Source organism: Heterodontus francisci, chromosome 19 (assembly GCF_036365525.1).
Source record: "Heterodontus francisci isolate sHetFra1 chromosome 19, sHetFra1.hap1, whole genome shotgun sequence".
Classification (NCBI taxonomy): Eukaryota; Metazoa; Chordata; class Chondrichthyes; order Heterodontiformes; family Heterodontidae; genus Heterodontus; species Heterodontus francisci.
The window spans coordinates 83567531-83592954 of record NC_090389.1 but is presented as its reverse complement, the minus strand read 5'-3'; the positions used below and the strand labels follow the sequence as shown (position 1 = coordinate 83592954).

General features: G+C 45.5%; 1 protein-coding gene across 1 annotated transcript in view; it reads right to left on the bottom strand.

The window, feature by feature from the left end:
- LOC137380421 (collagen alpha-1(VII) chain-like) overlaps positions 1 to 25424 on the bottom strand; it is a 177709-nt gene that overhangs the window by 24267 nt on the left and 128018 nt on the right. The window contains exons 19-32 of the mRNA XM_068052349.1: positions 24888 to 25010; positions 23581 to 23724; positions 22632 to 22754; positions 21416 to 21559; positions 20984 to 21115; positions 19342 to 19488; positions 17966 to 18097; positions 14253 to 14399; positions 12124 to 12243; positions 11291 to 11440; positions 9890 to 10029; positions 7322 to 7445; positions 4415 to 4558; positions 204 to 364 (exon numbers count right to left, since the gene is read on the bottom strand). Coding sequence (XP_067908450.1) covers positions 204 to 364; positions 4415 to 4558; positions 7322 to 7445; positions 9890 to 10029; positions 11291 to 11440; positions 12124 to 12243; positions 14253 to 14399; positions 17966 to 18097; positions 19342 to 19488; positions 20984 to 21115; positions 21416 to 21559; positions 22632 to 22754; positions 23581 to 23724; positions 24888 to 25010 — 1931 coding nt within the window. The remainder of the gene's footprint in view (positions 1 to 203; positions 365 to 4414; positions 4559 to 7321; positions 7446 to 9889; positions 10030 to 11290; positions 11441 to 12123; positions 12244 to 14252; positions 14400 to 17965; positions 18098 to 19341; positions 19489 to 20983; positions 21116 to 21415; positions 21560 to 22631; positions 22755 to 23580; positions 23725 to 24887; positions 25011 to 25424) is intronic.

The following is a 25424-nucleotide window of genomic DNA, read 5'->3' as shown; positions in this document are numbered from 1 at the left end:
AGGGAGGGAATTCCAGAACTTAGGGCCCAGGCAGCTGAAGGCATGGCCACCAATGGTGGAGTGATTAAAATTGGGGATATGCAAGAGGGCTAGAGGAATTTTATGTAAAACAAAAGCAGTGGGAGAGTAAGGAAGTGGAGTTATTTTGCCACATGCACTGGTCTGATATCAATGTGTGTTAGGACAGACTGGATGTCACTCACTGGCTTGCTGGCGACTATGCAGATTACATCAGCAAGGACCCCTTCAAACTGGGCGAGTGAGTCGAAGTTCTCTGCGTAGACAATGTTCTTGGCGTTGGTAACGATTTTCTGCAGTTCATTAACATCCGCTCGACCGACACCTACAGCGTACAAATGGATGCCTAACGTCGAGATAAAGGGCGTTTGTTATCATTAGGTTAATTTCTGTTCCTTGGGCAGTGTTCCAGAATTAGACACTGAAACACATCAAGCACACAACATGGCATGAAAAATTCCTATCCACCTACTCTTCCTAATAAGCCTTAAGCCCTTTACACTGTCATGAACATCCTTGTCTACACAGTGTCATGAAGGCCCCCACCTGCCAAGAATGAGACACATTAATTTCACCACAAGAACATTGATTTTTAAACTGTTACTGGAGTAAAGAAAACTTGTTTTAAAAAAAAACATATTACATGCGGGGGCTCATTAGCATCATGGTGCTGAGCCGCCCACCCCATATTACATGGGGAGAGGCGGGACGTTCGACGCAGTGAGAGACCTCACTGCTGAAGAGTGGGCTGCTGTCCGTCTTGCAGCTAAGCAGAAAGTGCTGGGGTCGCTCAGCAGGTCAGGCAGCATCTGTGGAGAGAGAAGCAGAGTTAACTTGTCCAAGTTCACAGACCTGAAAGTTAACTCTGCTTCTCTCCCCACAAATGCTGCCTGACCTGCTGAGTTACCCCAGCACTTTCCACTTTGCTGCCACATACTTACCCTGCTGTGTCCCAGTGTACTGTGAAGTTGCGATCCTCTTCTCCCACTCAAGTGTAACATTCCTTCTTGTAGGCGTGCCACACCTGGGTGAATAATCTTAATTTTGGATATTCCAGGATGTGAGACTTAAATAGACCATAAAAGGTATTACAGAGGTTTACAGAGAACACTAAAATAAAAGCAAAATACTGCGGATGCTGGAAATCTGAAATAAAAACAAGAAATGCTGGAACCACTCAGCAGGTCTGGCAGCATCTGTGGAAAGAGAAGCAGAGTTAATGTTTCGGGTCACCCCTCCATCTGAGCCAGTTCAGTGAGCAGCAGTGGCAGCTGAGACAGGCACAGGTCCCAGGCGTCATGACAGCTGCCTGAGAAGCGGCCACAGATTTGCATGAAGCATCTGCGGTGTTCACATACCAGCTTCACTTAGATTGAGAGGATTCCTTCAATGGTGACGTCTGCAGGTGGCGGGAGGCTTGATGGCCACATGAGTGCAGTCTATGAACATTACAACCTATGGTTCTCTGGCAATGATGCCAGAACCAATGGCCCTCTGGGCCTGGCTGTGAGAGTCCGTCCTGAAGCGGACATACTCACTGGCCCTCCGGTGCAGGGCATCGGTGACCTCCCTGTTGCAGCGGTGCACTGCTGACTTCTGGCCTCACAATGGTCTCTGGCGGGCCCCTGAAAAGCTGCAGAGGTGTCAGGCTTAAGAACCGCTGCCACTATGAGGACCAAAGGCATAGGATGTCCACTGAGGCCCATGGACTGCAGGTCATCTTTGAGCAGGGCACAGAGACGTGTCACCACCCTCTCTATATGCGCAATCTCCTCTGACACTGGTGCTCTGACATTTTTGTTTATTCATTCATGGGATGTGAGCGTCGCTGGCCAAGCCAGCATTTATTGCCCATCCCTAATTGCCCTTGAGAAGGTGGTGGTGAGCTGTCTTCTTGAACCGCTGCAGTCCATGTGGGGTAGGTACACCCACAGTGCTGTTAGGAAGGGAGTTCCAGGATTTTGACCCAGCGACAGTGACCGGTGCCTAGGTCGATACCGGGTGGTCCGTCCAGTTTCATTCCTTTTTATTGACTTCGTAGCAGTTAGATACAACGGAGTGGCTTGCTAGGCCATTTCCGAGAGCATGTAAGAGTCAACCACATTGCTGTGGGTCTGGAGTCACATGTCGGCCAGACCAAGTAAGGACGGCAGATTTCCTTCCCTAAAGGACATTAGTGAACCAGATGGCTTTTTACAACAATCGACAATGGTTTCATGGCCATCATTAGACTAGCATTTTTTAATTCCAGATTTATTAATTGAATTCAAATTCCACCTTCTGCTGTGGTGGGATTTGAACTCAAGTTCCCAGAGCAATACCCTGGGTCTCTGGGTTACTAGTCCAGTGACAATACTGCCTCCCCAATCGATGACATCGGATGACATGTCATGTGGGGCCTGTAAATGCACGGCAATCGTAATGGTGAGCTCCCCTAGCGGGCTGCTGCTCACGACCAGGGACCTCTACGTGGATCACACCTGCCTGTTGATTTTGTCTCTGGTGCATACAGATTCTCATGAGCAGAGGATCGCACAATGTAGGATGAGCCATACCTATTTCCATGTGATAAATAAAGTTGAACCGTTCATGTATTCGAAGATTCCTAACAGGGCAGGGATTGGTGTTGATGGTACATTAGCTGCTTTCCTGAATCAACTATGTGGCGTGCCACTGCATTGCCCATCCTGGCCAACACTGAGTGGCACAGCATGACCACAACAAGATCCTACCAGCTGAATCGATTGCCCCCACCATCCATATAACCTTCTTGCTCCTGCCCTTTCTGGCACCCTCCCCACATACAGGGTGCCTAGTGTGCCATTGCTCCTTTACAAACACAAATAAATGCAGAGCGTACACTGTTTACAGAGACAAGGTACAAAGTACCTCCTTTCATACCTGCAGAGTTTTTCCTCCAATAACCCCAGATCCCCTTCCTCCTCCTTTTAAGAATGCAGAGTTAGACCCCTGAATATCCCCCTCCCTCCTCCCTTTAAGAATGCAGGGTGAGACCCCGGAAAAGAAACTTATCTTCTGCCGCGAAACTTTCTGCCTCTGTGGACCCGCCAGCATTTCAAATCGTGAATGGGACGGCATGTGACGACCGCCTGTTCAGCGAAAAATCTGGAGCTGTCCATGGAGAGGCATATTGTAACTGGGCTGCCGCCGCTGTGCGGCAGGGGGCCGCACCAAGGTCCCCCCCGCCACCGGTAATTTGCGGCGGGCCCTTCTCGATGTCACGGTGCGAGGTGGGCCTCTCCCCACAGAATTTTACCAGCCCCAGTGCTGCGATCCGAGGCGTCGAGGGACCGGTAAAAAAGTCCAGTGTGTTTAAAAATTAAAACCGTGTTACAACAAGACCAGGTGAAGGCTGGAGAAGACACCTAGACACCTTTCTCACCTGCTCGTAACAACAGGTAAAACTTCCACAGTGGGACAATTCTGTGAAATGTCTTAGTGACCTCGCCTCCCTCACCCCAATCCCAAAAATAGGTAATTGACCAAAAGGTGCAGGGTGACAGTCTAACATTGCACTTGGCATAACTCGCCTCTGGCCAGTTGTATTCCACAGAGGACACTCACTTGGACCCAACAGAAGAAGGATTCAGCCCCTGGCCCTGAACCAGGTACCTGAAGGAGATGTCCCCTAAGCCCATGCCCCACCCTTTCCCCATAACCTCTTTCATTTTATTTCCTTTTCAAGTACTTATTTTTATATTCATTTCTGGTGATGTGGGTGTTATTGGTAATGCAGATTTATTATCCATCCCTAATTGCCCTTGAGAAGGTGGTGGTGAGCTGCCTTCTTGAGCCACTGCGGTCCATTTGGGGTAGATACACCCACAGTGCTGTTCGGAAGGGAGTTGCAGGATTTTGACCCAGCGACAGTGAAGGAACGGCAATATAGTTCCAAATCAGGATGGTGTGAGACTTGGAGGGGAACTTGGAGGTGGTGGTGTTCCCAAGTACCTATTGTCCAAGTCTTCGAATCATGGAATCGTGCAGCACAGAAGGAGGCCATTCAGCCCATCAGGCCTGTGCCAGCTCTTTGAAAGAGTTATCCAATTAGTCCCACTTCCCTGCTCTTTCCTCATTGCCCTGCAAATTTTTCTCTTCCCATATTGTTTCTCTGAGTATTGGAGGTTGCAGGTTTGGAAGGTGCTACTTTTCCGTTTCCCTGTCAAAAACTGTTATGTGTTATGTGTTCTACGCCCCTCGCTGTTTCTGGTTGGCAATTTCATATCGCAACAACCCTCTGCATATAATTTTGAAAAAAGCTCTCTTACCTTCCTCCCTATAGCAGTTGCAACAGCCCCTCCCCACCCTCCTCACTGCCCCAAGAGATCCCCTCAATAAACAAAGTGAGGGAGTGGTGAAAAATGCAGGAAATTACCTGCAGCCTTGGCTCTCCTGACCGGTTCTGTAACTCTGTCTTCTGAGATTCCGTCCGTCATCAGCACCAGCAGGGCAGGGACCTGTGGGCGCCTCCCAGCTGGGATCTGAAACACATAATCCACGACAAAATCTATCGCTTTACCTGCGGAGAAACAGAAAGAGAGATAATAAATGAAAGGAAAGAACTTTTATTTACATATAGCACCTCTCATGACCTCGGGGCCTCCCCAAAGCACTTTGTTGTAATGTAGGGAAATGCACACAGCAAGATCCCACAAACAGCAAATGATCAATGACCAGACAATCATTTTTTTTAGTGGTGTTAATTGAGGGATAAATAAATAGGACACCAGAAAAAACCCCGCTGCTTTACTTCAAAGCGGGAGCTTTAACGTACACCTGAGAGGGCAGACAGGGCCTCGGTTTAGCATCTCACCCGAGACCCCGATGACAATCTGTGCAAGAAATGCCTGAACAATCGGATAGCCTGCTTTTAAAAACTAACATTACCAGTGCCAGCACATTTTGTCCTAACACTACAAAACATTTAAGAGATATATACATGTGAATAATTAGACAAATTGTGGTCTGCTGCAGTAGAAGTTAAAGGCACAAAGGCACTTCGTAAAAAGAGAAATACCTCGTTCAACAATTTGAAAAGAAATGATGGACACAAAACTAGGTGGAATGTGTGTTGTGAGGAAGGTGCAAAGCAGCTTCAAGGGGATTTGGACAGACTTAGTGAGTGGGCAAGAACGTGGCAGATGGAATACAATGTGGAAAAATGTGAGGTTATCCACTTTGGTAAGAGGAATAGATGTGCAGAGTATTGCTTAAATGGTAAGAGATTAGGAAGTGTAGATGTACAAAGGGACCTGGGTGTCCTTGTCAATAAGTTACTGAAAGCTAACATGCAGGTGCAGCAAGCAATTAGGAAGGCTAATGGTATGTTAGCCTTTATCGCAAGAGGATTTGAGTACAGGAGTAGTGAAGTCTTGCTTCAATCGTATAGAACCTTGGTTAGACCGCACCTGGAGTAATGAATACAGTTTTGGTCCCCTTACCTTAGGAAGGATATTATTGCCATAGAGGGAGTGCAACGAAGATTCACCAGACTTGTTCCCGGGATGGCGGGACTGTCCTAGGAAGAGAGATTGGGGAAACTGGGCCTGTATTCTCCAGAGTTACGAAGAATGAGAGGTGATCTCATTGAAACCTACAAAATACTTAAAGGGATATTCAGGGTAGATACAGGTAAGATGTTTCCCCTGGTTGGGGAGTCTAGAACCAGGGCACGCATTTTCAAAATAAGGGGGAAACCATTTAGGACAGGGATGAGGAGAAATTTCTTTACCAGGAAGGTTGTGAATCTTTGGAATTCTCTAGCCTAGAGGGCTGTGGAAGCTCAGTCATTGAGTATGTTTAAAGCAGAAATTGACAGATTACTAAATACAAATGACATAATGAGATATGAGGATAGTGTGGGAAAAAGTCATTGAAGTAGGTGATCAGCCATGATCATATTGAATGGCGGGGAAGCTCGATGGGCTGAATGGCCAACTCCTGCTCCTATGTTTTTTACATTCCTCTGACTGAAAATCTGTGGATTGCAATCCCGGCAGTTCCACTTACATTGCACCTTCCGATGTCATCAGTCGCTGACCCTGCCGGAGTCCACGGGGCCAATGGGAGGGCACCCCATTAGCCAAAGACAGGCGGGCGCAAGCATCTCTGGCATTCTGCCTGCCTATGCTGGCCAGAAGTTCTGATGCCCAGTCACCCTTGGGTGGGGGAAGGAGTGCAGTTGCCTCGTAGCACCCCTCCCCCAATCCCATGCCATAGTCTCCACAGCCCCCTGTGTGGTGAAGCCAATCTTCCGGGAAACAAAAGTCCCTAAAAACCATCCTTGCCTCTGGGGGTGCAAGTCACTTCATTGACCTGATCTGCATCCCACTGATGGAGCCCACGTCTGCCCTTGCAGATTGGGACTACACTTCTACTCACTCACCTGACAGTAATCCCAATAAATATCATTTTAAGATCATTAACACTCCTGTGACAACAGCACCTAATACTGTGTCATGAAAGGGGGTGATCTTAGGGAAGCGCCACTTTATGTGAAGCAGGGTCCCCTCTTCTGAGTCACGTTGCCAACATCTACCCCCTGATGGGTCACCCAACTTAACCAATCTTTCTGGGTGGAATTGAATCTGCAGTGGATCTTTAACTGAATCAACCTCAGCTTCTGCAGGACAATTTGATTCATCGCACTGAGTGTATCATCCTCCACATATACCCCGGGTTCCATTAAGTCTCGCGTCATGAGTTCCTGCCCTTGGGTTAATTGTACATCAACTGGGGTTAATTGTATTCAGGTGGTGGGCATTAATAAGGAACTCACCCATGCTCATTTATAGGAACAGGCTGAAAACTCGGTTGTTGGTCAGAGGTGCATGTTTGTAACCTGTATCTATATAATTAGACAGTTTTAAGTGTATAAAGGTTAGTCTCCAGTTCTATCCTTCACGGCCTAGCTATCTTAGTTAACACCCTGGATCCATCTACTTTACTTCACTGGCCTCTCAAAGGGCAGACAAGAGCTCCAACCTTTACCAGGCCAACCAGGAACGCCCAACATGGACAAGGACCTGGCCTACCCAGGTCCCAGCCTGTTTCTTCAGCTTTCCGCCGGACTCTTGTTGGAGTTATGGCAAGAATGCACCTGAGGAGCCAAGTAAATTCAGCCCCATTAACTTTACTTTGGAGGTTTGGTACAATGGGCATCCTAATTTCACCCCACCCAATGCAGCAGACCAGAATACCCCACAAGCCTATCAGAGATTACTCTCTCTGTCAGAGGTCTCCACATGAGGTCTAAGATCTCTTTGGTATTCAGATACTCCACCTATTTCAGTGCCACCACCCAGATACGGAAGTTTGTTTATGGCCTGGAGCAACTCCTGGAGGGTGCCACGTTTACCAAGCGGAATTTCAACCTTGGAATCATCGCTGTACTGAACTATTGAGATCTGTACAAAGAGACATGGACAAAATTAAAAGGTAAACGAATTGCAATGTTGCTAATCAAACTACTAAATGGAATAGCCACAACCCTTATTTGACTTGAAAGTTTTAAAGTAGCTCACACTCCGGGAACTGATTTTGTGTTTTTTCCACCTCTGAGACGCAGTATTGGTTGTCACTCAGACCAAATGGCATCAAAGCTTCATTCCTTGCTCCCAACAATAACAAGTTACATTAATATACTGCCTATAACATGGTAAACCATCCCAAGGTGCTTCAGAGGAGTGTGATTAGACAAAATTGGACACTCAGCCACATCGGAAATATGAAGAAAGATGACCAAAAACTTGGTCAATGAGAACTGTCTTACACACTTAGATCAATGAATACAATTACACAGCTCAAGATTGCTCAGGATAGGCTGGTGGCTTGACTTACAAAGGACATAAGGATGACTGATGGTGTTCATGGAAATGTCACCCTGTTGCAGAATAAGGCAAAGTTGGTGTTGATTTTTGGACTGTCCAGAGCAAACAATTTTGCACTCTTGACAGATGCCCTCTAGAAACTAGATCAAGACTGTTATGAATGAACCTAACAGTCAGCAGAGAGGCTACATTCTTAATCTATCACACTGCGCTATATTCCAACACAGAAGTCAATTGACTGTGTAACACTGTTTCTTGGACGGTTAACCTTTTTCTGCACCTTGGCATGATTATTATGAATACACGACAGCTCTAAATTGGATGCATGAAGTCTTCATCTCACAAACACAGCAAGCAAAATGGTAAGTCTTATTTCCAAACGATTGACTTTTTCCCTCCAGCATCACCCACTACCACCTGTTTTGAGTCAGCTGTAGTTCAGTCAGTCGCACTCTTACCTGTGAGTCAGAGGTTGTGGGTTCAAGGCTGTTATTACAGTGCAGTATCAAGGGAGTGCTGCACTGTCAGAGGTGCCATCGTTTGGATGAGATATTAAACCAGGGCCCCATCTGCCCTCTCAGGTGGATGTAAAAGATCCCATGACACTATTTTGAAGAGGAGCAGGGGAGTTATCCCCAGTGTGCTGGCCAAATATTTATCCCCATCAACATCACTAAAAACAGATTATCTGGTCATTACCACGTTGCTGTTTATGGGAGCTTGCTGTGCGCAAAGTGGCTGTGCTATTTCCTACATAACAATACTCCAAAAGTACTTCATTGGCTCTAAACCGCTTTCAGACATCTGGTGATCGTGAAAGGTGCTATATAAATGCATGTCTTTCTTTTCACCCATTTGTCTTTTTCTTAAACTTGTGAATTCTAGGACTTGCTTCACTTCAGAGAAAACTATCAGTTGGATAATTTGTTCTTTCCTCCTGGCCAGTTTACGTGGGTTTTACTTCATTTACCCAACTTTTTCTTTCTCAGGGATAGAAAGAACCATATCTTCATAAAGCCCTTGGAATAATTGCAGTACATGTAAACTAATCCCAGAATCTAGTGAGTTCATTATTACAGCAAGAACTAGTCAGTGGCCATCGAATCACAACACAACCTCACACCAATGTTGCAATAGTCATTTGAAAATTCCGAGACGAAGGTTTTTTTTCTGTTACCTCACAGAAGCAAATTAATCAGGTCTTGATGCTCGATATTATTACATTAATGAATTACCACCACTACCTGCTGGTCAGGAGATATGTGCACCCTTTACAAAGCACTTATAGAAAATCTCATCGAATCCTTAGGATGTCCCAATGCGTTTTACAAGAAGTGGATTAGTTTTGAAGTGTACTCATAGTTGTTACATAGGTAAACGTGGCAGCTAATTTGTGCACAGCAAGCTCCCTCAAACAACAAAAGAGATCAACGACCAGTTAATGTTTCTTTACTGGTTTTGGTAGAGGGACAAATGCTGGTCACGACACCAGGAGAACGACCCGAGCCCTCTACGAATATTGCTGTGGGATCTTTTACATCAACCTGAACAGGCAGCCAGAGCCTCGGTTTAACATTTCATCCAAAACCTTTGACTATGCAGAATTCCCTCAGAGTCCACCTAGTCCATAGTGTGGCTCTTTTTTTCATTCATTCATGGGATGTGGGCATCGCTGGCTGGGACAGAATTTATTGTGCTTATCTAACTGCGCTTGAGAAGGTGGTGGTGAGCTGCCTTCTTGAACCGCTGCAGTCCATGTGGGGTAGGTACACCCACAGTGCCGTTAGGAAGGGAGGTCCAGGATTTTGACCCAGCAACAATAGTTGATATAGTTCCCAGTCGGGATGAACCCATGACCTTCGATTCCAGCTACCAAGTGAGCCAAGCTGACAGTTCCGTAAACTCGAGTGCCAAAATATACCAAATCCTTATTAACGTTTGGATTGCTTGTTAGAACACAAAGAACCCAAAGCCAATTCTCAGACCATTGTAATGACAGTATTGGAGAGGGACAGACCTACCTGAGTTGCATCAGGCCCAATGTGAGGTAGATGAGAGACCACATTGTACAGGAACTGTTTCACTTTCTGAAAGTTGTTCTCTCCGATGCTCCAGGACCCATCGACCAGGAACACGATGTCAGCTCGTGCTCTGTTACACACTGCAACCAACAAATCAAAGCAAATCAGTCTCATCAAAACATAAGAAATAGGCTCAGGACAATGCCATCCTGCCCATCAAGCCTACTCCACCATTCAATGATATCATGGTTGGTCTTTCACCTCAACTCTGCCTTCCCGCCCGATCCCCCATACCCCTTAATCCCCAAGAAGTTTGATAGTCCCATGTATAGCAGATTTTACCCATTTCTCCTACACTCTACAGCTTGGTGTCACCTAAACACTTATTGTGTCTTGTCTTCTCTTCCACTCGTTTCAAAAAGAAACATCTTGAATTTATATACCCTTTAAAAGAGGAGAGGGAGATAAGAGAGATGGGGAGGTTTAGGGAGGGAATTCCAGAGCTTAGGGCCAAAGCAGCTGAAGGCATGGGTGCCAATGATGGAGCAATGAAATTTGGGGATGTACAAGTGCCCAGAACTGGAGGAATGCAGTCATCTCAGGGGGACTGTAGGGCTGGAGGAGGTTGCAGCGATAGTGTGGGGCTAGGCTAGGGAGGGAGCTGAACTCAAGGATAAGAATGATAAATTTGAGACATTGGTGGGCTGGGATCCAATATAGGTAAGAGAGTACAGGGGAGATGGCTGGACGGAGTCTTACTGATACACCATATGATAGGCCATAATCCCAAATGGTAAATATAAACTTCCTCATACATCACATATAACCATGTGAACATTACCTCTCCAGTCTATAATTATACCTTAAGATAAAGTTAAGATCACCTTAAAAAGAATTAAAGGGGAGGGATTAGAAAAAAAAATTCTTGACCCACAGGTTATTTGAAATAGAATCACAGCCATACAGCAAAGGAAGAGGCAATTTGGCCCATCATGCCAGTACCAGCTCTTTGGGAGAGATATCCAATTAACCCACTTCGCCCACTCTTTCCCCATAGTCCTGTAAATTTTTTCCTTCAAGTATTTATCCAATTTCCCTGTTGAAAGTTACTATTGAATCTACTTCCACCGCCCTTTCAGGCAGCGCATTCCAGATCACAACAAATCGCTGCGTTAAAAAAAAGATTCTTCATGTCACCTCTGGTTCATAAACTGTCACTGAATCAGACTCCATACAATTCCTTGAAAAAAGAGGGAATTGGTGGCTTTAGAGAGGGAAATATTAACGGGAACAGGAAAGCGAGCAGGAGAGTACAATTAAACTGGATGGTTCCTGTGGAGAAAAAGACATTGGGTGGGCCTGTTCCTGTGCTACTGGAGCATTCTATGACTCCCCACTCACCGGGCCTTTCAGTAATGGAGGTCTCAGGTCCGAACTCTGTTCCAAACAATGGCCGGATTGTAAAGATGTATTCTTGCCCAATTCGCAAGTCAGTAACCTGGTAAGAACCTGTTGTTTCTGGTACGGTGACCGACTGTTGTTCTTTTTGTGCTGAAACATATAAACACTGTGGGATTAATGGGAGGTTCAGTGCTCAGAAACTAACCAGCAAACAATTTTGCTTCTTAATAGTCCAATAGTGGGTGATTTTATTTCATTATTATTCGTTTCATGGGATGTGAGCGTCGCTGGCTAGGCCAGCATTTATTGTCCATCCTAATTGTCCATGAGAAGGTGGTGGTGAGCTGCCTTCTTGAACCGCTGCAGTCAATGTGGTGAAGGTAGACCTACAGTGCTGTTAGGGAGAACGTTCCATGGTTTTGACCAAGTGACAATGAAGGAACGGTGACATAGTTCCAAGTCAGGATATTGCGTGACTTGGAGATGAACTTGCAGATGGTGGTGTTCCCATGCGTCTGCTGCCCTTGTCCTTCTAGGTGGTATAGGTCGCAGGTTTGGAAGGTGTTGTTACTTGCTCAGACTGTGCTCGGTTTTAGCTTCTGCTTTGGAGCACATAAACCCTGGGTATTACTATGGTCGTTCAGTTTGGATTACCTGACGCTGAGGAACAAGGCTCCAAGAAGATGTGATCTGATTTAGTCCTGTTTGACCAGGCCAGACTCAAAACTTCACTAGTAGTTTAGAAGGACAATGCTGTTGTGCAATCCTTCAGTTCCTTAAGGACTTTCAGTTAAAGAGAGTTGAAGCTGAGGGATTTCAATATCTGAACTTACCGGTAGCAAGTCTCCAAGACAGGATGTAGCTTGTAGCTCCCAGGACGCGATACCAGCCCAGTGTCATGGTGCCCATATCAACCTCTGTCACTCGGAAACCCTGCACCTTCTCAGCCTGGGCTACAAATAAAGTAACAAGAGAATCCTCAGGAACTAGGGAGTTTTAAATCAACCAAGACTAACTCATCCGCAGCCTATCCCAAAGATCGCCATGTCAATTTCAGATCCGTCCTGCACAAATTTCAGGAAGAGGGATGTGAATTTATATAGCGCCTTTCATGACTTCAGGACATCCCAAAGCAAAGCATCATCTCAGTCCAAACTAAATGAGATTGTTTATGTAGGAAAGGCACAATCTTTGGTTCCCCCCGCCCCATCAAGTTATGTCTTCCATCATTTGCCTCATTGCACCGAGCAAAGCATTGACAGAAGCCACCAATGCGTCCAACTTGCTATGGGCTTTTCCCCAATTGAGTACACACAATGGTGCACAGTTAAAGCCTATGGTTGGATCAGCTACCTGAGGGGGAAAAAATCTGGCCAGTGCCCAGTACTTCTCCGCTCCGATTAAAAACAATGCAGTGAGCAGAATGGCCAATATGCCCCAAGATTGTGCTTTTTTTATTTGTTTCATGAGATGTTGGCATTGCTGGCAAGCATTTGTTGCCCATCCCTAATTGCCTTGAGAAGGAGGTGGTGAGCTGCCTTCTTGAACTACTGCAGTACATCTGATATGGGTATACCCACAGTGCTGTTAGGAAGGGAGTTCCAGGATTTTGACCCAGCGACAGTGAAGGAACGGTGATATAGTTCCAAGTCAAGATGGTGTGTGACTTGGAGGTGAACTTGTAGGTGGTGGTGTTCCCATGCATCTGCTGCCCCTGTCCTTCCAGGTGGTAGAGGTCGCGGGTTTGGAAGCTGCTGTTGAAGCAGCCTTAGTGAGCTGCTGCAGTGCATCTTGCAGATGGTACACACTGCTGCCACTGTGCGTCGGTGGTGCAGGGAATGAATTTTGAAGGAGGTGGATGGGGTGCCAATCAAGTGGGCTGCTTTGTCCTGGATGGTGTCGAGCTTCTTGAGTGTTTTTGAAGCTGTACCCATCCAGTATTCCATCACACTCCTGACTTGTGCCTTGCAGATGGTGGACAGGGTTTGGGAAGACAGGTGATGAGTTACTCACCGCAGAATTCCCAGCCTCTGACCTGCTCTTGTAGCCACAGTATTTACATGGCTGCTCCAGTTCCGTCTCTGGTCAATGGTAACCCCCAGGATATTGATAGTGGGGGATTCAGCGATCATAATGCCGTTCAATGTCAAGTGGAGATGGTTAGATTCTCTCTTGTTGGACATCGTCATTGCCTGGCACTTGTGTGGCACGATGGTTACTTGCCACTTATCAGCCCAAGCCTGAATGTTGTCCAGGTCTTGCTGCATATGGACATGGGCTGCTTCAGTATCTGAGGAGTCGCGGATGGTACTGAACATTGTACAATCATCAGCGAACATCCCCACTTCTGACCTCATGATGGAGGGAAGGTCATTGACGAAGGAGCTGAAGATGTTTGGGCCTCGGACACTACCCTGAGGAACTCCTGCAGTGATGTCCTGGAGCTGCCAGAACCAAAATGTTGATGCTGGAGTCACAAGGTGGTGTATTCAAGTCTCGCTCCCAAGACTTGAGCACGTAATCCAGGCTGGCACCGCAGGGTAGTACTGAGGGAGTGCTGCACTGTTGGAGATACTGTCTTTCAGATGTTAAACCAAGGCCTCGTCTGCCCTCTCAGGTGGATGAAGAAAGGTCCCACGGTACTATTTCGAAGAAAAGCAGTGGGGTTCTCCCCGATGCCCTAGTTATCTATAATCCCTCAACCAACAGCCACCTTATCAGGTCATTATCTTATTGCTGTTTGTGGGAGCTTGCTATGCACAAATTGATTGCTGCGTTTCCTACATTACAACAGAGACTACACTTCAAAAGCATTTAGTTGGCTGTAAATCACTTTGGGACGTCCTGAGGTCATGAAAAGTGCCATGTAAATAAAGCGAATGTTCGATCTGAACCTTAATAAATGCACTTCTGCTATCAAAAACAGATAATTTCATGTTAAAAAAAATTCACCGACTCTTACCTGTGGCAGCCGTGATTGTAACAGGAGTCCCTTCGCGATCACCGAAAAGTGAAGAGATTCTGATGATGTAACTCATTCCTGGCTGCAGGTTTAGGATATCAAATGTGTTGATGTCTGCTTTAACCAACCTATTGGTCTCTGGGCCCCCTGTCAGCAGAATTTAACTCAATAAGTATATTACCTTGTCACACCATCCTGCTTTGTTGAATGATAATATTCTTTAATCCACTGTCTGGAGATCTGAATTTATATTTTTTGAAGAAATTTAAAAGGAACAGATAAAAGTTGACTTTGCTAGCAGCATAAGATGGCCACCTAATTTAGAGTCATAGAGTCGTACAGCACAGAAACAGGCCCTTTCGCCCACCGCGTCCATGCCGACCATAATGTCTATCTATACTAATCCCACCTGCCTGCATTAATTCCATATCCCTCTATGCCTTGCTCATTCAAGTACCTGTCCAGATGCCTCTTAAATGTTGCTACTGTTCCTGCCTCCACCACCTCCTCAGGCAGCTCATTCCAGATACCCACTATTCTTTGTGTGAAAAATTTACCCTTTTGATCCCCTTTAAACCTCCTCCCTCTCACCTTAAATCTATGCCCTCTAGTTTTAGTCACCCCTACCATGGGAAACAGACTCTGGCTATCTACCCTATCTATGTCTCTCATAATTTTATATACCTCGATCATGTCCCCTCTCAGCCTCCTTCGCTCCAGGGAAAACAGACCCAGCCTATCCAACCTCTCTTTATAACTCAAGCCCTCCAAACCAGGCAACATCCTTGTGAATCTTTTCTGCACCCTCTCTAGCTTAATCACATCGTTCCTGTAGTGCGGCGACCAGAACTGCACACAGTACTCCAATTGCAGCCTAACCAACGTTATGTACAACTGTAACATGACGTCCCAACTCTTGTACTCAATGCCTCGGCCGATGAAGGCAAGCCATACGCCTTCTTCACCACTCTGTCTACCTGTGTTGCCACCTTCAGGGAACTATGTACTTGCACCCCAAGGTCTCTCTGCTCAGCAACACTCCCCAGGGCCCTGCCATTCACTGTATATGTCCTGCCCTGGTTTAGCTTCCCAAAATGTATCACTTCAAACTTGTCTGCGTTAAATTCCATTTGCCACTCCCTTGCCCACTTTCCCAGTTGATCTATATCCTGTTGTAACCTTAGACAACCTTCTTCACTGTCCACTATACCATCAATTTTGGTGTCATCTGCAAACTTACTAATCACGCCCTTTACATTCACATCCAAGTCATTCATATATAAGACAAACAACAGAGGGCCCGGCACCAATCCCTGCGGCACACCACTGGTCACTGGCCTCCAATCTGAAAAACAACCCTCCGCTACCACCCTCTGCCTCCTATCACCAAGCCAATTTTGTATCCAATTTGCTAGCTCATCCTGGATCCCATGTGTTCGAACCTTCTGGACCAGCCTATCATGCGGGACCTTGTCAAAGGCCTTGCTAAAGTCCATGTAGACAACGTCCATCACCCTGCCCTCGTCAATCCTTTTGGTCACCTCCTCGAAAAACTCAATCAAATTCGTGAGACGTGATTTCCCACACACAAAGCCATGCTGACTATCCCTAATCAGACCATGCCTTTCCAGATGCATATAAATCTTGTCTCTCAAAATCCCTTTCCCTTACTGACGTAAGGCTCACCGGCCTGTAGTTCCCTGGCTTATCCCTGCTGCCCTTCTTAAATAAAGGCACAACATTAGCTATCCTCCAGTCTTCCGGTACCTCACCCGTGGCTAACGATGATACAAAAATCTCTGCCAGGGCCCCAGCAATCTCCTCCCTTGCTTCCCATAGCATTCTAGGATACACCTGGTCAGGCCCTGGGGATTTATCCACCTTAATGCGCTTCAAAACCTCCAACACCTCCTCCTTTGTAATGTTGATATGCTCCAGGATATCGGTGTTCCCGATTTGTGACACTGTCTCTTACATTGCAAGGCAAGTGAGGTGAAGACAAAATGTCTGCTCATCCCAGCAAGAACCAAGACCCAGGAAGTTTAAGGGAGCTACCTGTTCTTTGTTTTAGCAAGAAGAAATACACTGCTAACTACTATGCTTGAATCACTGAGTGATTCCTCATAGCCCTACAATTTTCTCCACTTCAAGTATTTATCCAATTCCCTTTTGAAAGTCACTGTTGAATTCGCTCTTTCAGAGGGAACCGGATAAATACTTGAAGTGGTGAAAATTGTACGGCTATGGGGAAAGGACAGGGGAGTGGGACTAATAGGACAGCTCTTTCAAAGAGTTGGTACAAGCATGATGGACCAAGTGGCCTCCTTCTGAGCAACCTACCAACTTGCATAGCACTGAGCAACCGCCTGCAACAGGACATAGATAGGCTAGCGGAGAGAGCAGACAGGTGGCAGATGGAATTTAATACTGACATGTGTGAGGCAATGATAGGAAGAGACAATATATATTTATTGGCATAGTTCTAAAGAGTAGCAATAGAGGGACCTGGAGGTGCATGTGCATCGATCTTTGAAGGTGGTAGGACATATTGAGAGAGTGGTTAGTAAAGCGTATGGGATCTTGGTCTTCATAAATAGAGGCATTGAGTACAAAAGCAGGGAAGTTATGCTGAACCTTTATAAAGCTCTGGTTACGCCCCAACTAGAGTATTGCATCCAATTCTGGTCACCACACTTTAGGAAGGATGTGAGGGTCCTTGAGAGGGTGCAGAGGAGATTTACCAGAATAGTTCCAGGGATGAAGGATTTTAGTTACAAGGTTACGTTGGAAAGCTGAGTTTGTTCTCCTTGGAACAAAGCAGATTGAGGTGAGATTTGATGGAGCTGTACAAAGTTATGACAGGCTTAGATAAGTTAGACAAGGAAAAACTGTTCCTATTAACTAAGGGTACAAGGACTAGGGGACACAGATTGTAAGTTTTGGACAAAAGATGCAGGGGGAATATGAGGAAGCAGTTTTTTACACAGCGGGTGGTAATGACCTGGAACTCACTGCCCACAAGGGTGGTGCAAGCGGAGAGGATCAATGACTTCAAGAGGAAGTTGGATGGCCACTTGAGAGAAATAGGCTATGGGGATCGAGCCGGGAATTGGGACTGACAGCATAGCTCTGTGGAGAGCTAGCATGGGATCGATGGGCCAAATGACGTCCTTCTGTGCTGTAAATTACTCTATGACTTTATGACTCTATAACACAGTTCAAGGAAATTCTAGGTTACAAACTGGGCTGGGGTTGGAAAAATCAGACAGGGTTCCTATCATAATGCCTGTCCAAGGGAACTCCCAGGAAAACACCAGTGTGTAGATGCCAGGAGAGGACAGGATCAAGACAGGTGGTGATGCCTCCTCTGGTCGAATAACCTGACATTTGAAAAACGACAACCTGGGTGTAAGTAACATAGGGCCTGCCGGCCCAATACAGCACTTGCTAATGATTGCTCAGGTAGGAAAGAAAAAAACATGAGAAACTGAAAGCTTAGGTTTGGAATCCAAACCTACAGGAAAAATAGATTCTAACAAGAGTCAGAAACAAATGGAATCAACTCATGGCCACCATCAGGCTAACTCCTGCCTACCATGGCCAGTTTATATAGACTGTAGCTGTGTTGGGAGCCACTAGTTCCTGTTCCAGGAGTCCAATAACATGCCCTAGTGATTTTCAAAGCAATACATTAAAAGGACTGAACATTTTACCCTCTGCCAGTCTCCAGTAAATTCTATATCCAGAGTTTCCCGGCACGCCATTCCAGGCTATCTGAATCCGCTTTGTCGTTGAGCCAATGATCCGGAGGCCTCCAACCGTTCCCACAGGACGTTCAACAGCAGCTGCAATTGTGACGTAAAACACCAACAGGTTAATACAGACACATGGAAACAATGGAGGAACAGTTAAGCGGGAAGGGTGGAAGGTGAAATAATTCCCTTTGGAAATTGGAACCTTCTAACGTGATTACATTGAAGTTTGTAAGACTCTGAAGGTGATGAGCCAAGCTGTTTCACTGTGGTAAAGAGGATGCATGTTGAAAACTTGAAATAAGGAGAGTCGGCTGGTGCCCATTTGCAAAAGAAGAATAGATGGAGATCAGTTCCAGGGTGAGATCAGAGGATAATTATAGATTAGGGAGGCAATTCGGCCCATCTTAATTCATTCATGCAGGAAGATCCTGAAGTCCCTTCATTCCAGCTTCCCAATTGTTAAACAGATCTAGGACTTCCATTGCACTGTTCATATCTCAATCACTGTTTAAAGCAGAATTTTTTATTAGCATTCCTAAATTTGTCTTTTACTATTTAACTTAAATTAATAATCCCACTGCCCATCTAATATACCTCCAAGACCAACTCTCAGATGCCTCCTTTCCAAACTGAACAGCCCAAACTGCACCTGGTGTAATTTTTTTATTTTATCATGAGATGGTCAGCATTTGTCACCTATCGCTAAATGCCCTGCTTGGCAATTTCAGAGGGCAATTAAGAGTCAACTACATTGCTGTGGGTCTGGAGTCACACGTAGACCAGACCAGGTGAGAACAGCAGATTTCCTTCCCAAACAGACATTAGTGAATCAGATGGGTTTTTTTTAATGCCAACACTGATGATGTCATGATACCATTACTGACACTAGCTTTCAATTCCAAATTTTTATTAGCTAATTGAATTTAAATTCCACCAGCTGCCATGGTGATATGTGAACCTGTGTCCCCAGGACATTACCACTGCACTCCAATGCTTCTACTTGCCTGCACCCTCCCCAATGTTTGCACCCTTCTCTGCATCCTCTTCAATATTTGCACACTTTTCTGTACCTGCTCCCATGTTTGTAAACTTGTCTGCACCCTTTCCAATATTCGTACAGCAAACTAATAATGGACTTGTTGCTGCACCTGTTAGCTCAGATAGTGGATCAGGCAGAAACCATTACATTTCGGAGCCAAAATAACTATTTAAAGCTAAGAAAGATACAAGGCTATAGGTAGAAAGCAGGATAGTGACAGGTATGATAGCTGACAAAACCAGAGACAGAGAATAATCAAGCTGTGGAATAGCATTGTACCCTGCGAGGGACTTACGAGTGGTCGCAGTGATCGTGACAGGCTGCCCTTCTCGATTTCTGATCAATGCAACAACTTTAACGAGATAATTAACTCCGCCTTGCAGGTCCACGATATCGAAGGTGGTTACACCTCGAGATACAACCCGGCTGATCTCAGGTCCTCCTGCACATTGAGGGAAAACATCAAGAGGCATCGGTTATATATAACTCTAGGGTTACGTCAGCCAGTTGCGGGTCCAAGCAAATTTCTTTATACAATTCATTCACAGGATGTGGGCATCACTGGTAAGGCCAATATTTACTGCCCATCCTAATTGTCCTTGAGAAGGTGGTGGTGAGCTGCCTTCTCGAATATAACTGAGTGACCTGCGAGGCCATTTCAGAGGGCAGTTAAGAGGCAACCACATTGCTGTGGATCTGGAGTCACATGTAGGCCAGACCAGGTAAGGACAGCAGATTTCCTTCCCTCAAGGCCATTAGTGAACCAGAGGGGTTTTTACAACAATCTGGTAATTTCATGGTCATCATTACTGATACTAGCTTTTTATTCCAGAATTATTTAATTAACTGAATCTAAATTTCCCAGCTGCCATGATGGAACTTAAACTCATATCCCCAGATCATTCGTCCAGGTATCTGGATTACTAGTCCAGTATCATAACCACTAGGCTACCATACCCCTAATCTAGATTAATAATAATACACAATTTTCATCTGTCCGGATTGTTTTGATTGGTCAATTTAAGGGGTGTATCTGTTGGTGGGTTTATTTGGTTGGTGCTGCCTGGTGCACATTGAGGTACATAGGTGTGATGAGATTTCGGTGCCATTTTCGACTGGAACAGTGGTGGATAGTGAAAATAAAATCTTTTTTTCTTTGGATGAGATGCATGACAAATTTGTAAAAATGTTGTTTCAGGGATCTGGCTGCTAACTGTAATTTTTTTTTAAAACAATTTTGTTTATTGCATTAAATTAAACTATGAGATATGTGAGTGCCTGCCAATGGTTGTTGGCAGTGCCAAGTGGAGGGGGTCGCTGAGTGGTGGAGAAAAAAAAACAGCGGAAGGTAAACTCCCCCGGGTATGGTCAGATGAGTTGCCAACTCTCTCTCCAGGGTACAGTGCGCTTGGTGGGCGAATGCTGTGACTGGGAGGGGGGCAGGGGGGAATGTGGGGAGATGGCCGTGGTTGGGGGAGCAGCAGAGAGACAGCATGGGGTGGGGAGAGAGATGGCATGTGGGTGGGGGGGGGGGTGTCTGTGTGGGGGCGGAGAGACAGCGTGAGGGGTTGAGATGGCATGGGGGAGATGGCATTGGGGGGAGATGGCATTAGGGGAAGACGGCATGGGAAGGGGGAGACAGCATAGAATGGAATGGGGGACGGGATGCCATAGGAAGAAGGAATGGGATGGGATGATGTGAGAGGGATGACATGGAAAGAATGGAATGGCATGGGAGGGAGGATGAGATGATGGAATTGGTTAAGTGTGGGCAAAATGGCAGGGACAAATATTTGATTAAATCTTTAGTGGAAGGAAAACCAGAAATACAGTATTTAAAGAAGTTCATTGGCTGTCAAGCACTTTGGGACATCCCAAGGTCATGAAAGGTGCTACAGAAATGCAAATTCTTCCCTTCTTTAGCAGAAGGAACTTACCATCGCTGCGTTTCCAGCTAATCCTGTAAGATGTAGCTCCATGAACACCAACCCAAGAAACTCGGAGGACATCACTGCGAGCTTCAAGCACCCTCACATTGCTGACACCAGCTACCTGATCCTCTTTGGACGCTGTTGTAGTGACAACAGAGGAGGTCACCACGGCGCAAGCACATCAAACTGTTATCAAAAAGAACACCCCTTTCCACAATAATTGTCCCAATACATACAATCACATTCAAAATGGCTTTCTCCCTTCGACATCATCCAAAATATCTTTTTAAAAAGTCCTTATTTTTTTGAATTGTCTGTATTAATTTTCTGTGCTTTTCCTGATCTGGGTCCATCCTGCAGTAGACCAAGTTCAGTGCAAAATCTTACTTCATCCCCACCACTCTATTAGCAATTTTACAAACATCGCCACATACTCACCAGTCCTTGTCATAATGGTGGCAGGAATCCCTTCTCTATTTCCCATAATGGGAGTGACTCTGACAGCATAAGCTGTGTTGGGTTTTAACTTCTGGATGTTAAACAATTTGACATCTCCACTCACCACTCTGCTCTCCTCGACTCCTGAATTAACAGACAAAATCTCTACTGTAAAATCAACAAAAGCTGGTATTTATATAGTCCTTTTAACACAGTAAAACATCATAAGGCATTTCACAGAAGTGTCATCAAACAAAATTGGACACTGAGCCACATAAGGAGACATTAGGAGAAATGACCAATAGCTTGAAGAGGTAGGTTTTAAGAAGTGCCTTATTGGACGACAGACAGGTAATTCCACACCAACACCCTACTATCATTCAGGCAGCTGTATGCCAAAGTTGCACCACAGAGATGTAATTGGTAAAATTTACTTTTGGGATGTTGGCTTCACTGGCAAAGCTAGTGAGGGTGGATGCTGAAAGGATGTTTCCCCTTGTGGCAGAGACTAGAACTAGGGGTCACTGTTTAAAAATAAGGGGTTGCCAATTTAAGATAGAGATGAGGAGAATTTATTTCTCTCAGAGGATTGTGAGTCTTTGAAACTCTCTTACCCAGAGAGCAGTGGAGGCAGAGTCATTGAATATTTTTAAGGCAGAGGTAGATAAATTTTTGACTAACAAGGGAGTCAAAGAGTATCAGCGATAGGTGGGAAAGTGGAGTTGAGGCCTCAATCAGATCAGCCATGATCTTATTAAATGGCAGAGTAGGTTTGAAGGGGCTGAATGGCCTACTCCTGCTCCAAATTCATATGTATTGCCCATCCTTAGTTGTCCTGAGAAGGTGATGGTGGGCCTTCTTCTTGAACCACTGATGATTCACTTGAGAGTCAACCACATTGGTGTGGAATTGGAGTCATGTATAGGCCCACCCAGATCAGGGCATTAGTGAATCTGTTGGGTTTTTTTTCATAATAATGCAACAGCTTCAGGGCTTACTGATACTAAGATTATTATTTCCAGATTTTTCAAACGGAATACACATTCTCCATCTACCATGGGGGGGATTTGAACTCTCATCCTCTGGATTATAAGGCCAGTAACAGAACTTCTACCCCATAGTTCAAAGGGTAGAAGATCTGACACTGGGTTGTTGCAACAGAGTCAAGTGACCATCGCATGCACGTTTTATAACACTGGCAAACCAACAAACCCACCATCAGCGCTCTTCCACGTGATTTTGTAAGCAGACGCCCTGCCTACTCCAGTCCACGTGATCCGTAGCATTGTGCGTCGAGCCTCAATCACTCGCACATTGGTCACATCTCCTACAATGGGACCTTTTTAATAAGAATACACAAATGTATCAGTCATAAGAAAAACAATTTCAAATTTACTTGGAGCCAGAAAATGAAATATGGCCAATTTTCCTTTTACTTCCACTCGGCCAGACCCGAACCCATATTTGTGAGTTCAGGTCATTTCCTTTGACTCCCATAGCCCCAGGTACTGGCCCACCCCGGCAGGGCCTTACACCTACAAAAGTGGGGCAGAAATCCGGTTACTGACCCTAACTTGAGGGGCCTGCAGCAGCTATTAGTGACAGGATCCTCACTCCGCCCTCCACTTTTCACGTCGCTGGCAAAAACCACCATTTATTGCCCATCCCTAATTGCCCTCAAGAATCTCACCCTGAGAGACCAGTGTGGATTCTGGAAAGACTTGGCAGCAGAGAGCGACTCTTCTGGGATTGAGGCCAACGTACATCACTGCAGCAAATTAGAGGCACTGTAGAATGTTATAACACACGAGGCCATTTGGCTCATCCTGTCTGAGCCTCCTCTTTGAAAGAGCTATCCAGTTAGTTCTACTCCCCATAGCTCTGCAAATATTTTCCTTTTCATGTATTTATCCAATTCCCTTTTGAAAGTTACTATTAAACCTACCTCTACTGCCCTTTCAGGCAGTGTGTTCCAGATCTCGCATTTTAAACATTTCTCTTTCAAGACTGAGAGTACTGATATACTGGGTGCTCAAAATGAGGTGTGTTCCATTCCCCAACATGAGCATCCCTTATAATGAAGAAGCACAAACTTTACCAAAAAGTAATAACCAATTACAAAAACACTACGCCAGCCGATTCTCAAGGGAGAGTTGACCACTTACTGGTCTTTGCAGTCAACGAGACCACGTTTCCCTCTCTGGATCCAACCATTGCCGACACATCAATCGCGTACACAGTGTCGGGCTGCAACCCTTGAATGTCGAACGAGGTGGTACCACTGCTCAGAATTCTGCTGTCCTTGACACCTGAGGGACAGAAGAGCGATCCAGTAACATGGAGACCTGAGAGTGCAGCTATAGCAACCTGCATTTGTATAGCGCCTTTAACGTAGTGAAACGTCCCAAGGCGCTTTACAAGTGCGGTTATCACACAACATTTGACAACGAGCCACATAGGAGAGATTAGGACAGGTGCAGCAGGTTTTAAGGGATGTCTTAAAAGGAGGAGAGTGAGAGAAAAAAAGGTTTTGAGAGGGAATTCCAGAGCTTAGGACTTAGGGCAGCTGAAGGCATCGCTGCCAGTGGTGGAGTGATTAAAATTGGTGATGCTCAAGAGGTCAGAATTAAGAGTGCAGAGGCCTCTTCGAAAAAGAGTGAGGACTCCCCAAGGTTTGATTTTTGAATTAGTACAGATTCCCCTGGAGTCTCAAACAAACCCAAAAAAAAAGCTAGTGAGAGGTAAAAATAAATTTTTTTTTTCATTTTCTTTGAACACGCTCACTTATGAACTATGAAGGTTTCGGAGATGGGGAAATCCAGCCCTGACTGCTGAGGAAGAATGAAGAATAGTCACTGGGTGAGGTACCAGAGGTGGGTTGGAAATGTATTGCAGTTTGACCTTCAGCAGACAGGAGGAAGCTGGACAGGAAGGGAGAACAGAATGGGACTCTTTTCTCTAGAAAGGAGAAGGCTGTCAGATGGTCTGACAGAGGTCTTTAAGATGATGGAAGGGTTTGATAAAGTAGGCACAAAGAAAATATATCCACTTCTGCAGGAGTGCAAAACTAGAGGACGTAAATATAGGATAGTCACTAATAAATCCAACAGGGAATTCAGGAGAAAGTTCTTCACTCAAAGAGTGATGAGAATGTGGAACTCGCTACCATAGGGAGAGGTTGAGGCAAATAGTAACGGTAAGCTGGTTAAGCTCATTAGGGAGAAAGGGACAGAAGGATATACTGATGCGGTTGAATGAAGTAGGGTAGGAAGAGGCTCCTAAGGAGCATAAATGCCAGCACAGAGTAGATGGGCCGAATGGCCTGTTTCAGTGCTGCAGTCCCAATGTAATTCAAAGAATAGATTTGAGCAGAGTAAAAGTAGGACTGAAGATCTTCGGTCCTCCATACTGAACCTCACAGGCTCACACAACACTGAACAAATGTGAACAGCAAACAAAGCAGGTCACCTACCATCAGCGCGCCTCCACGTGACCCTATAGGCTGTCGCCCTGGCAAATCCAGCCCACGTGATACGAATCTGAGAGCTCTGCGTTTCAACCACTTGAAGATTAGTCACGCCTTCCGCAAAAGATTCTTATCAGAAAAAAAAAATTTAAGACAAAAAAACATATGAATATTTAGAAAGAGGGAGAGGTTATTGGGTCATTCAAGTCTATCCTTTTCTTTGAGAGATTCGGATCCACCTACCTGTGATCTTATGATAATACTTCACTCTTCAGATATTCATTCAATTCCCTTTTGAACTCGTTTTAGGCACTCTCAGGTCAGATTAGATACAGAGTAAAATTAGCCAACTGTGGTAGGGCCACTAAGAACTGGCTTGAAACAGTTCATTTCTTGGGGATTCTTGGGAATGTTCATCCATCAGAACCCAGACCTCAAAGGTGAAAGATCCTTCACTAACCTCCCACAGCCCCCTGGCGCTGACTTCAATAAAGCTGGCAGGAGGTGGCATCAGTTCATTGCTGTGACAGAAGTCTTTAAACG